This window comes from Pyrus communis, chromosome 1, assembly GCF_963583255.1.
Source record: "Pyrus communis chromosome 1, drPyrComm1.1, whole genome shotgun sequence".
NCBI lineage: Eukaryota > Viridiplantae > Streptophyta > Magnoliopsida > Rosales > Rosaceae > Pyrus > Pyrus communis.
In genome coordinates this window covers 25317300-25331548 of record NC_084803.1, presented here as the reverse complement: position 1 = coordinate 25331548, position 14249 = coordinate 25317300, and the positions used below count along the sequence as shown (strand labels likewise).

General features: G+C 34.2%; 1 protein-coding gene and 1 long non-coding RNA gene across 2 annotated transcripts; one reads left to right on the top strand and one right to left on the bottom strand.

Moving 5' to 3' along the window:
* Positions 1-190: 190 nt before the first annotated feature.
* LOC137710287 (uncharacterized) lies at positions 191-822 on the bottom strand. The gene is made up of 2 exons (XR_011064963.1): positions 647-822; positions 191-507 (listed from the first exon to the last, which is right to left on the bottom strand). It is a non-coding gene; the product is annotated as an uncharacterized lncRNA (long non-coding RNA).
* A 7407-nt stretch (positions 823-8229) lies between these two features.
* LOC137718796 (type I inositol polyphosphate 5-phosphatase 5) lies at positions 8230-11464 on the top strand. Its single transcript, XM_068458334.1, has 7 exons — positions 8230-8315; positions 8467-8571; positions 8691-9282; positions 9711-9904; positions 10113-10221; positions 10846-10994; positions 11242-11464. The coding sequence occupies exons 1-7, from the start codon at positions 8284-8286 to the stop codon at positions 11462-11464; spliced, it is 1404 nt and encodes a 467-aa protein (XP_068314435.1). The 5' UTR covers positions 8230-8283.
* The last annotated feature ends 2785 nt before the right edge of the window (positions 11465-14249 follow it).

Below are 14249 nucleotides of genomic sequence, written 5' to 3'. Positions count from 1 at the left end.
GTTCAGGCTATATATTTTGAAAGCTCTTTTATCAAAAGAAGCAGGGTTAAGCTTCACTTGAAGGGGTTAAAGTATGAACACTGGTTTCAATTCAAAATTTGAAACTTTTATAGGCAAAGTAATCTTAAAATTAATTGAATATAATCTTAGCCCTTCATTGGAGCTTTTAATCCAAGCCTTACACTTGCAGAAAAACTATCACTTAACTTAAACTGGCCGTTACATTTCCAAAGGAAATAGCCGTTGGCTTTATTAGTCCAGCTGCTGCAATTACTTCAAGATCAACTCCAGAAATAGTTTAGCATCCAACACATCACACATATATGTATTGATCATTTATCTGATCAAAAGGAAGTTCTAGACATTGGGTTTGTTGGCACAAGTTTGATCAGATGCTGCAACCATTTTCTCTGTGGTAATCCCAGCATTGCATATGTTGGCTATAGCTCGCGTGTACTTCATTCCGTATGCAGATAAATGTCCACAGTACTTCTCATAAATATTCATCTGCATGGAAAGAACTCAAAATCAATTATCTCAGAGATAAAAGTTGTTGATTTACTTCAAAAAACTGAACAAAGAAGCACAAGCACTTGCGTGTCGTCTGCATCAATTTGATGTATAGAATTACAGGAGATAAACTTACAAAGTTCTTGAAGCAGTCCCAATTATCTACCACAGGTTGCCCCTGTGGCCTAACATTCATTAAAACGTTTGAGCTCTTCTCGTGTCCGAACAAAACCTCCCCTAGTTTCGTTATGCTATAGTCCACGTTTTTCCTATGAGCAATTTCAAGCAGCAGCTGCTTCTGAGCACCCTGTTTCTCTTGAGAAGCTTTTTGCAGCTGAAACATATGGAACAAAAAATACAAATTGTCAAAAACAAACGAAAAAGTTCCCCCTAGAGCCGCACAATGCTCATGTCCCCAACCTGTTTCCTTCCTCTACTGTACTGTGCCGATTTCAATTGTGCTCGTTCCATAAAAAAGAAAAAGAGGCATATAGTCTTCGTGTCTACTCTTTCACGAAGTTGCTTTAAATTTATATATTACTTTAGTCTCGGCATGATAATTTGAACATGGCTCAACACTGTTTAGCCAAGGCAGTAAAGGGTCACACATGTCCTTCAGAATTTGTCATCATTAAGTGTATGGGAAGTGATTTAAGCACTCTTCATTACTTTATGCACGTCGCTTCTAGTTTTGATGACCATGGTAGAGAGAGACTAGTGGAGGCCGATGTGTGCAATGCGTGGAGGGCTGGTGGTGAGTGCCGTGACAGAGTAAAAGTCGAGATCATGCTCTTGAAAATGGCGGATCCTCATCACTTTGATACAGCTCTCATAGTCTTCCTCCTCGCAATCGGATTTCTGTGAAATTTTATAATTTTTTGGCTTCTGGCTTGTGCTTTTGGTGTGGATTTGTAATTGAATTTATTGGTTTTTTTTTTTTTTTTTTTTTTTTTTTTTGTTTTTTTGTGTGGATTTGTTATTGAATGTATTGGTTTTGAAGGCGGATCTGGGTTTGTATGTAATGTGCTCTAAAATTGTGATGAATTTTGCAATTTTTGAAGTCTTGAATGTTACGTGGTGTTGTTTCATGTTTTTTATGAAGGAAATTTGGCTGTGTTTAAGGAGGACGAGGAAGAAGGGGGACGGAGGAGGGAGTGATGGAGAACGAAGGAGGACGACCGGCGATCTGGGGAGATCGAGGGAGAGAGTTTTTGTTTAGGTTAAATAAAAAATTAATAATTTATTAATAATTAATTAATTTCTTTATTTCAGTTGGCAATTGAGTGGATTTCGCCTCTTGCCATGTCATTATTTAAGGTATAACATTGCAATATTTAAAACATGTGGAATGGAAATATGATTTGACTTATAGTTGAGGTAATTTTATATAATTTATCCTATTTCTTAAGTTTTAGTCAAAGTGTTAGGGAGTGGTTGACAAGCATTTGAATCACCTGTGAACCTTGGTTGAATGCATGATCTCGACTTTGAATCACATTATTGCTAAGTCATTGTCAGTCTAGTTTGGTATTGTTGTACTTTGAAAAAAAACGACTTCTACTATGGTGTGAGAATAAGTTTATTTTTGCTACTTTACATTTTCAGCCTTTTTTTTTTATCCAAAACTATGAAAATAAGCTATTTTTAAATGTTTACCAAACAATTTTTTGAGATTAGCTTTTTATGATATAGCAAACCAATATTAAGTTCCCCCACCCCCCCCCCTTTAAATTTTTTTTTTTTTTTTGAACCATCGATCGAATCAATGTAATAATTTCTCCTCAAAGAGGCCCGAGTAGACACCTGTGTTTATTAGCCCCATGATGAAAAATTCTTAGATCCCCCATTATAGCCTCTAATACCTTATAACTACCATTGATTGTCAATAAGCTTAGCAAATCAGGCTTCTAATCGTCTCTTCGACAATGAGGGAGAGCTTTGAGAATTGGGTTTCTAAATAGAACAATGCTTAGCTACTCATGATTGACGAGGACCTCATCTTCAAAATACTTTGTGGTCGATTTACAAAACTTTTATTTATCATCAGAATTGTTCATATTATTAATAGCGCTCTCTACAATTGTACCATTATTTCGCTCATATATTCTTGTTTTCGCAGGGGACAACCTACTTTTAGTAGTTCGGTCTTTTCCAAAGTTTATTTGTAAGTTGCAGATCTGCGGTCACTAACTAAATGCAAGACATTGTTGTAGTGCACAGGCCTAACGTTGAAAGATTTTAGAAAAGCAAGAAAAAAACAGATCATATGTATACCGTTGAAGCTTGAAATTTGTATGTTCGAATGTGGGCGTGTTGAAGGGGTTACAAAGGACATGTTATTGCTGCTATTTCTTATGTTTTAGTCAGTGTTAGGAAGTGGTTGACTAGTTTGAATCGCCTGTGAACCTTGGTTGAATGGCATGATTATCCACCATGGCCTCACTGGGCTGAAGATGTACTTATCTTTTGTATTGTCAAAATGGTAGCAACAATTTATATTTCAGTTCCTTCCACTCTTCACTTGCTTCAGTATAGATAATATCGTTTAGTGTACGTTTTATGTACATTATTGCAAACCTATTGTGAGGTTAAACTCACCTCTCTTAATTTAGTATAGATAATATCGATCACCTTATTTGTTTTTATAAGTGCTACTTTATAAACATAAAAATAAACCACCGATCGAATCAATGTAAGAATTTCTCCTCAAAGAGGCCCAAGTAGGCACCTGTCTTTATCGGCCCGATGAAGAAAAAATTTTTAGATCTGCCATTGGCCTCTAGTTACCTTGTAATTACCATTGATTGTCAATAAGCAAATCAGGCTTCTAATCGTCTCTTGGACAATGAGGGTGGAGCTTTGAGAATTGGGTTTCTAAATAGAATAATGCTCATCTACTCATGCTTGACGAGGAGGTCATCCTCAAAACATTTTATACCCGATGCACAAAACTTTTATTTATAATTAGAATCGTTCATGATTTAATCGCTCCAAAATATTAATTGTGCAAAAAAATCAATTAAAACTAAGGTATTTTTTTGTAACAAATAAATATACGGTTCGTAATACTTTTATCAAATCCGTCCATTTTTTTTTATACAATTAAAAGACTAAATGATCTCACTGATATGATCTATTCAAAGTGATTTACATTATTAACGATTTCAATGATAAACACGAAATTTCATAAATCAGTCACAGAACTATATTTTGATAAACTTCTTGTCAAAGTTGCCAAAGTTAATTCCTTGTAAATAAACCCCCACTCCCTCACTTTTTTATATCGTAAATCTTGCTTTGGAGTGAATGTTTTAGAGAAGTTTTGTACGTACGGTTTGATAAGAAAACATTATGTGAACAGAAGCATAGTGTTAATTTTATACGTGTTTAATTAATGTGTTTGGCATGTAGTTTAGTTATCAGTCATGTCAATAACTAACAAGATAAATGTTACATTTCTCTATAATCTATGGATGAGTTTTTTCAAACCGAATGGGACGCCCTTCAAGCGTAAGTGCTTGAAAAAACTATATTTTTACTATGGCCAAAGCTTAATGCTTGAAAAATAGACAATGTTCCCTGAAGGTGAAGGTGATTTTTCACACATTTATTTTAGCTTTTCACATATTTTTTTTTTTATTTATGATCATTGAATTGAATAAATCTAATGAAAGTAAGACATAATTAAACATGGGTGTGAGAAGCTAAAATGAATTTTTTGTGGCCTATTTTACTGACAAGGAATAGAGGGGTGCGGCAAAAGAGAGAGTGGAGAAAGTGTGTGTAATATTCTCTTACATAGTGCTTTTATTTATAGTAGTAAAGAGGAGAGTAATTACTTGTCCTCCAAGTAAATACAATCCTATAGAGAGAGAATAATTATTAACCAAATTTATTAGGATGTACACAATCACGCTTTAATATAATATCTACAATATATTTATCATTTTTCATATATTCATTCATAAAGAATAATTACTAACCAAATCTATTAGGATGTTTATGATCACGCTTTAATATAATATCTACAATATATTTATCATTTTTCATATGTTCATTCATTTTTGTAATCGTACACGTGTCCTCATTAAAACTTGAAGACCAATTTCTCTCCCTACGGAGATAGAGTACTTTTAGTGGGAAAAAGATTCTCTCCGGATCTCTTTCATTAAGGCCACCGGATCAAGTGATTCAGACCTTTGAAATTTGATTCAATGGCTAAAAACAGGGGCCCCTTTAAAAGGTATAATAACTTTAATTGTTAGATCAAATTTCAAAGGCCCAGATCACTTGATGCGGTGGCCTTGGTGAAAGAGATATGGAGAGGATCTCTTTCCCTTTTAATGGGACCTTTGTGGTGAAATTGTTACTTAAAGACCTATGATGAACCCCATCTACAGGTTTAATTTTTTTGAATTTCCGTTAATCCTCTGTTAAAAAGGGGTTAAAATTGTTATTTTAAACAATTGATTTAACTCGAAACCGCAAACATGAGGATGGTTTCCATCGGCATGATGTAATCAATCACAACTAAGGAGCTTTTGAATTGTATAGACTTGTTTCTATGCTCCAGAGCAAGTGTTTGCATTAGACATGACAATTTCTTTAATAACCAGCCCAATATGAAAATAAAATCAACACGTTAACTAATTGGATCGTTATCGGATTATCCGTTTTGGCTCGGTTCATGTAAGAAACAAACCAAACCTAGTTCGAGCTCGAAAAAAATTTAACAAACCAAACTTGAGTACAATGATATTCAGTTGAACTCAAATCATTTTCAGCCCTAAGTGTGTTCGACAAACTGTGCAATATCAATAAAACCACCCCTAGTCTAGACTCTAGACACACACATGTATTTTTTTTAAACAATATTGTAGATAAAGTAATTAAAGAGAAAATTTGGATGAAATGATGACAACGACTGCGTGTTGTGTACAGTTGGTAGGGTATGGGTTTAAAGTGCACTGTGACTAACGGTTTCTCCTCTTAACCGTCCTAAGTTCTCCGAAAGCTTTGCCGCCAAATTCTCATCCTTCCAAACAGAATGGAAAGGTTTTTCCAAAAAAAAAAAAAAAAACAGAACGGAAAGGAAAAAAAAAGGATAATGGAAAAAAGGGAAGAAAATCATTAATCACATTAAGCAAACTCCCAAAAAAAAAAAAATAATAATAATAATAATTACAGCCACATTATTGATGAAGAGAGCAAATCCAGAAAAGAAATTTCAGAAGTATAATATCGGAGATGAGATAATTACAAATTAACAAGATACTTACTGAAAGTGCATGTCGAACAAAATTATTTGATATTTAAGAGAACATCAACGGATGAATGTCTTCCTCTGTTGGAGATGCCAACCTCGAAATGACCAAAGACGACGCCGATTCCGCCTCCGATAACTCTACCAAGAATGAAAAGAAGAAGAAGGTATACATTTTTCGTTTTCTGGTTAAACTTTTATTTCTTTTCCTACTTTCATTCATTTAGCTTTTCCTAAAATTATTTTAATTTTAATTTTAACCATGTATGTTCTGGGATGAAGTCTATCATTCCTAGGATTTTTGGTTCAAGGAGAAGTGGGAGGGACGGCTCAGATGAAGATATATACAAATCAGATGGGGATGGGATAATTGATCTTGGTATCTCCATCTCTCAAGTATATATAATGATATCTGTCTTCCTATTTGTTATTGATCTTTTCAAATAATTATTGCTTTTTTTTTTTTTAATAGAATTTGAGAAAAAGATTGCTGCAAGGAGAAAAGCTTTCATGGAGGCAACTCCCTTCATTAGAAAGAATTTTTCAGGTATGCTGTTTAAGCATATAATTGAAGATTATAGTGCATTATAATCACGTTATAGATGGAATTAATCAAGGTTAGAAAGTGCTTTTATCTATTTATTTAATTGATGGATGATTGGTCAGACTTAGATTGAATCTAAACGAAAGAGACAGGCCACTTACCTCAAACGGAGGGACTCTAGCTTACCCAACAACAATCTGTTTTGATAACCAATTGAAAATATGTTTGTATTTGGAGGGAGTAATAGTACATACACCAAATGTCAAAGTTTTAGTATTTGGATAGCAAAATAGATTTGTTATGTCAGGTAGGAAAAATGCATTCAAACGGAGGTAGCAACTCAATAGCAACTTAAAGAATTAATAACTCTTTTTTTTTTTTTTTTTCAAATTAACAAATTGGGTTCCACAACATATTTAATTCAAAATTATTGTTTAGTAAAGTGTTTGAAAATAAAATTTGAGCCCCACAAGATAAAGTTAAGATACTAATTTTTCAAAGTGAAAGATAAAATTTGAACAAGTTGGTTTGAAGAGTGGGTAGGAGTGACAAATTTTTATAGTAGCATAGCAGTGGGAAATGGGTCAGAACTTAGCAAATGATACTTTTAAAGAACAATTTTGCTAATTCCTTTGGAGATGCTCTAAGGATTGAAATAATGCAATAAAGGTTTATTTTTTGGAGACTGGAATAGGCGAGAAATTGTAAAGAATTGCGAGCGTGCTACTAGTAATGCTCATTGGAAAGTGCTTTTGATGTAGAGAAGAAATAGTAAAAAAATCTATGAAATATTTTTGGGATCAGTTGAGATGACTTGCGTGAAACCCATTGCTTTTTCTTCAAAATGTTCTTTAAAATTAGTATAATTCTTCATTTTAATTACTGATAATGAAGATCAATAGAAGTGGTCCCTAAATTTGTCCACTGTAAATTATTTCGGTCCTTTTGTCAAAAAAATATGTCAATATCTTCGTTAAATTGTCACATGAACGATCAAGTGACCCACCTTTTAAGGTATTTTGTCAAACCAACTCCTTCACTGAATGAGCATATAGATAGATTTTTTACGGAAGAATCAAAATGATTTATGGAGAACAAACTCAAGGACCAATTTTATAGATTTTCTTTGTTAGAGACCAATTAAGTGAGGAGTTATGTGAAGGACTATTTTGGCTAAAAAGCCAAACCCATCTCTTTGAGCGACTCGGAAACTAGTTTCCTATTTGATTGACAAAAAATCCTTGCCTAATCGGCTTATAGAGGAAAAAATTAGGCCTTATTTACTAAATAAATTAGGAAAATAATAACTACATACCTTTTTTTGCACACCTCTATTTATTTACATCCGGCTTTGCAGATGGCGGAGCAATAATGCTTATACACTTTGGTGCAGATTCGATCTTTAGAGATCCCCTCCCCCTTATCATTTAACAATTTCACACACTAACGCTATCATTTGTCAAAAATTAAAAATCACGTCCCTCCTTTAATTTATCTAGTCCAAAGAGTTCATAAATAAACTAAGGCCGGTGTGAGGGGTGCCAAAATCATCTTCTATAAATTGTAGTATCATTGGGCGTATTCTGACCTGAAAGGGAGGAAAAAAAGTTTAATTTTTGGCACAACACTCTAAAGTCAGGATAAATAATTTAAATAATTCAGATATTAGTAAACGCATTAAAGTCAAAGATCAAATAATTCTAATATCAATTTCATATAAGGAAACTTTCTTAAGTATTATTATTTCGTGAATGAGAAAGTTGATTTAAGTAGACTTTGTGGTTCATTGCTTTATTTCGACCTTGGACCTTTGCCATATAGGAAAACTTGGTTATAAGTAGACTCTGAGATTTGAGCAAATTGAAAATTTTAAAGACTAAAGATGGTGTTCCTTTCTTATCTACTCTCAGAAAGACAGACTAGTCCGGGGATTGAAAGCCTAAACCTATCAAACTTCGAACTCTCTATGGCGCCAGCAACTGAGACAAAAGAATTCCGGTAAGACATCATCTTCTAGCTATATATGAGACTAAGACATAAGGTTGTATAAATAAATAAATAAAAATACGTATATCCTATATATATAGGATTTATTAATTTATTTGTTGCTTTCAATGAATATTGAAAATTGTGGTTCATTGCGTCGCAGTATATTTGTTGCGACATGGAACGTGGGAGGAAAGTCACCCAACAATGGCCTGAACCTCCAAGATTTCTTGCAGGTGGAGGGGTCTTCCGACATCTATGTTTTAGGGTACGTAAGAAAACCACCATCACTCGTTTTTTTTCAATTAAAAAAAAACCACAGAAAATTAACCTTATGGGCGGCTAATTAATTAACAGTACTGTATTTTTCTTCTTATATATCATAAGGTTTCAGGAAATTGTTCCTTTGAGTGCCGGAAACGTTTTAGTGATCGAGGACAATGAACCAGCAGCAAAATGGCTAGCCCTCATAAGCCAAGCACTTAATAAACCCCAAAATGCGTCCTACAATATGCATTCCTCCTCCGATTCATCAGGCCATGGTTCCAACAACTCATTGAATAACAACAAGGAATCCAAGTCCCCAGGCAGTCTCAACATCTTCCAGAAGCCTTCTCTCAAAGCTCTTAGCAAAAGCTTCAAGGCAAATAGTAGCCTTCTCAAGTCTTGCAACTGCCCCGTGGAATTTCCATCTCACGAAAGGCGGCGAATAAGAAAGCTCAGTGATCCTACTAGTAAATTAGGCTCAATTTCTCCTCGGCTTACTTCTGGAAGCGACACTAGTGTAGATGAATTTCTTGCAATTGCTGGGATTCAGTCCCCATCTTCCTCAAGCGACATGAATTACCGCCTTATAACAAGCAAGAAGATGGTAGGTATTTTCGTATCGGTTTGGATTCGAAAGGAGTTAGTACCTCACATTGGCCATCTCAGAGTCTCCACGGTTGGAAGAGGAATAATGGGCTGCCTCGGAAATAAGGTTAGTAAAACTTTAGATAAAAATTTATATGCGATGTCAACTTATACTATCCAGTGTAACATCTCATCTCACTAATAGAGATATGAGCTACACGACGTTTGAGTCTCCTTATGTGGATCCCATCAGTATACAAAACTTTAGTGTCACTTTTGTCTATCGGTCTGAAATACAACTTTTCGAATTACAAATCTTGATTATCATATATATATATATATATATATATATATATATATATATATATATATTATATAGTTGGGTTTCAGTTCTATTCGGAGATGTCATTTAGTCTGCAATGTAATGAGCAAATATGATACAAATGTATAGTCTTTGTTTATGGTAATTAAAAGGATGGCAACAAATCATGATTCATCATTTTATTCCTATGGTAAATGCAGCCTTAAATGTTAAATTGTCGCATTAATTTGCAGGGATGTATATCAATAAGCATGACATTGCACCAAACGAGCTTTTGCTTCGTGTGCAGTCACTTGGCTTCCGGGGAGAAGGAAGGCGATGAGCTGAAAAGGAATGCCGACGTGATTGAGATCCTTAAAAGCGCACAATTTCCCAAGGTTTGCAAGAATCCATACCGTCGCCCTTGCGAAAGAATAACCGATCATGAGTACGTACATATTACTCTATATGAAGATGGTTGCAGGATAATTGATGTTGTTTTGCTTTTATTTTTCGTTCAATACAAGTTTTCAAAAAGCTATTATTTACACTCCAAAAAAATCTGATTTATTTATTCATTCATTGAATTGATAGTATGTGTTCAGCTTGGTTCTGATCAATAGTTAGTGTTCCTCTGATTATATATAATTTTGCAGAAGGATAATATGGCTTGGAGATTTGAATTATCGAGTGGCTTTGAGCTATGAAGAAACAAGAGTTTTGTTGGAGGATAATGATTGGGACACCCTTTTAGAAAAAGATCAGGTTTGTTTTAGTGCCTCATTCTAGATGAGTATGTTAGCCTAGGTCACATCTATGAATGACATTTAAAACCACATTACTCATAAAATAAATTATTCTTCTCGTCGTGTATACCCTTGTCTTATTTTGGTGCTCAAGTAATTAAAAAGGGTATACACTAAGTTTTCTTTCATTAGCTAGAAGTCAAATTCAGAAACACATGTGGCTCTACCTATATATGGATGCACACACATGTGATCTAAATAGTTTATTACCTAGTGCTTCTATATAACTTGAAGCTATTTTTTGGGAATAAAACTATTTCTACAAACTCAAGTAATCATATGTATCATCTCGTTAATAATAAAGATAAGTGTAATCCACTTATACGAAGAAACTCATTTCATTTAGGGCTTAGAAGACGAGATGATACACTACATGATCAGTTATAATACTCTTATAAAATAGTAGTGCTCAAAACTTCGCATCCAATATTAAATGGTTCACTTATTTGATTTGCTTTTGTTCAAACACATTTCCTGTGGATTAATTTATTCGCATATGTGAACTACACTGAAGAATGGCCTTAATTAGTCTTCTTATAAATTACACTTCGTGTGTTTGATTTTGATTAACAAATGCATGCAGTTGAATATGGAGAGAGAAGCTGGGAGGGTATTTAATGGGTTCAAGGAGGGACAAATCTTCTTTGCCCCCACTTACAAGTACTCTCATAACTCAGACTCTTACGCTGGAGAAACTACCAAGTCCAAGAAGAAACGACGAACCCCAGCATGGTATAATCCTCTCCCCTCTTAATTTACTACCAGAAAAAAATTAAGTAGAATATTAATTTGGTGGGAAATGTTCTCCTGTCAGAATGTCTAGATATTTAAGATAATTAGTTCTTGTCAAGCTGTGGATCTAGACTGTAATCTGGCAACATAAAAAAATTTGGCAACAGAACATTAATCCTAATTAATTTTTTCAATTAGCTTAAAATTAGAGCGGTGTGTTGATCTTTGTGAAATGAATTGATTATAGGTGCGATCGGATACTATGGCGCGGGGATGGCTTTGAGCAATTATCTTATATTCGCGGGGAGTCGAGATTCTCCGATCACAGACCCGTGTGTGCTGTGTTTTCAGTGGAAGTGAATGTGCTTAGAAGCAAAAACAACAGATTCAGAAAGGGTTACTCTTGTGCTGCTCCAAGACTGGAATTTGACGAATGCATGCCTCAAAGACATAGCTTCTATGAGTACTAGTACAAACACAATATAATATACTACACCAAACTTTCTTTTTGTTCATATTTTTTTCTGGTTAGTGAAAAGAGGTTAGTGAAAAAAAAGGAAAGAGAGAACAAAGAGTAAGCATTGTTGATTACATCTCTCATTTGTAAGTGGATCTCGATTTTGTATGATGTTTGCCAGTGAATCTAGCACAAAAATGTTTAGTTCTAAACCAAATGTACAACTATCTAGGGAATTAAGAAAAGCCATGTACTATTGATTACTGAAATTGTGTTAAACTCATGTTAAATTGGCTACTTAATAGAGTCAAAAGGTTACAATAGCTAGTTAATTTAACTTAACATCTTCAACAACATTAGCTATTTTAACAAATACAAAAGAAGGACATTATATTATGAATTCACCGTTTCCAGAAGGCTGGCTCACATGTCTCATCGGACAAATCAAGTCAAGGAATCAAAATAAGAATTTTTTTTATTTAATAATAATTTAACTTGCTTTATATTTTAGGGAATTGTTATTAGCACTCCAAAAATCTCATTTTACACTTCTCACATGTGCAATTTTCTTTCTAAGTATAGAAAGTTTGGAGTGCAAAATGAGATTTTTCCTGGAAGCATCCATGCTTCTTTCTACCAAAATTGTTGAGATATTGTAGGACCTTTTATAATAGATGCGATATGGTTAAAGATTTCTTTGAAAGTTGCTCAGATTGAGATTAATTAATCATACGAATATTGGTCTTATTCCTAAATTGGAGAATCTTGAGGTTGTTGCTAATTTTAGACCTATTAGTATATGCAATGTAACCTACAAGATTATTAATAAAATTATGTTAAATAGAATTAAACCTTTACTGGTTGACTGTAATTCTAAAAATTAAGGAGCTTTTGCTCGTGGAAGATCAATTCATTACAACATTCTTATTGCCCATGAGATTTTCTCCTCTTTTAAAGATAAAAAGGGTAGTACTATGGTCTGATAGTATTTCTCTTCACTTGTAAGTGAAAGGTCTTAGGTTCGATTCTCGCCAAAAGGCGAATTTGAACTACATTATTACTAGCCTATTGTGAGGATTAGCCCACCCTATTCACCTTAGTGTAACTAATATCGTTTGTTAAAAAAAAAAAAAAAAAAAAGGTAAATGGGTAGAATTGGAGCAATGGCTATTAAATTAGACTTAGAAAAAGCCTATAATTTCATTAGTAGGGATGACATTAGGGTTGTTTTACAAAAAATTGGTTTTAATAACCATTGGATTAACTTAATCAGGGAACGTATATAACCTCTACTTCCTTCTCAATTCTTATGAATGGTTAAACTCATGGATATTTCTATCCCTCTACGGGAATTAGGCAAAGTGACCCATTATCACCTTACGTTTTCATTTTATGCGCGTAACCTTTAATTAGACACTTAGATAGGATTGGAAAAAGCTCAAGGACTAATGTGGGGCTCATTACCTCTCCCAGAGAGGTTATAAAATAACTAATCTAAAGTTTGCAGATGACTGCTTAGTTTTTGCAAAGGCAACTGGTGTGGCTGCTATGAACATTTTAAAGGTACTGAATGCTTTTTCTGCAATTTCTGATCAGAAAATAAAGTTTCATAAATCTTCTTTTTATTTATGTAATAACACTAATAATCAAATTAGGATTGATGTTGTGAATATTCTTTAAATACAGCATAAGGCTATAACTGGTAGATATTTAGGGATTCATAATATAATCTTTTGGAAAGATCCTATTAATGCTAACACTAGTACAAAAACACACTTGCGTACGGAAAATTGCATGACAAAGCTTATTACGTCATGCAAAAATGTTTCGCTCGACATTGACAACACTACTAAATTAAACAGTTTGCGCAACGAGGAAAATTTTGTCACGCAAATCATTATTAGGTTGCACAAAAACTATGGCAACCAGAAAATCGTTGCGCGTATTTTGTCGCGCAAAGGTCTTGAAAAAAGACATTGCGCGACAAACAATTTCAAACTCGTCGCGCAAAAAAAATGGCGCGACACTTTACTACTCGTCACGCTAAAGTTATACAGATGAAGGTTTTCGTCGTACGATATAAAAAGGTACAAGTGCGCTTTGTGACTAGTTCGTCTCAAAAAGTTTGTGCAACGAAAAATGTTAGAGGCGTGTGGTAATGTGTGATGAAGTTATAAGACGCCCTTAATTTTGTGCAACGACTGGTCAGGGTCGCTCAAGTGTAAATTTTTATTAAAAGAAAATAAATAGAATAAAAGAAAATTTAAAAAAAAAAGATTTCATACTAATGACAAAAAAAAATAAAATAAAAAAAATAAAGCAAATTAATGAATAAAAAAATCAAATTTTATTTATAACATAAATAAAAATGTAAGTGCAAATATAAAGTTTTAAAAGAAAGCATGAACAAAACTATGAAAAAAAAGCGAAAAAATCTATAGGAATGTCGTTCGAAGGATCTTGCTGCTAGTGGGGGACGGGGTCGGAGGTCGACAAGCCTGATTGTTGTGCTTGCTCGGGGTGGAAGCGTTGTGAGGGCGATGGTGTAGAAAAACCGAGGAGATGTATTCCGAAGGAACTGAGGGCTTGTACAAGCATCGACATTTGAGACTTGTACGATGCCAGCTCACTTCTTAGGCTAGTGACTTCTTATGTCAAAGCCATAACCTAGCCCTTTGACTGCGAGGATGATGAGGCTCTACTCTCCCGTCGCCTGGCATTTCCCATCCCTCGACAATAAGCCCCTGGCCTCCGACCAAAAGTCTGGTCCAACGTCTTTGTCATGATGTGAAACCTTT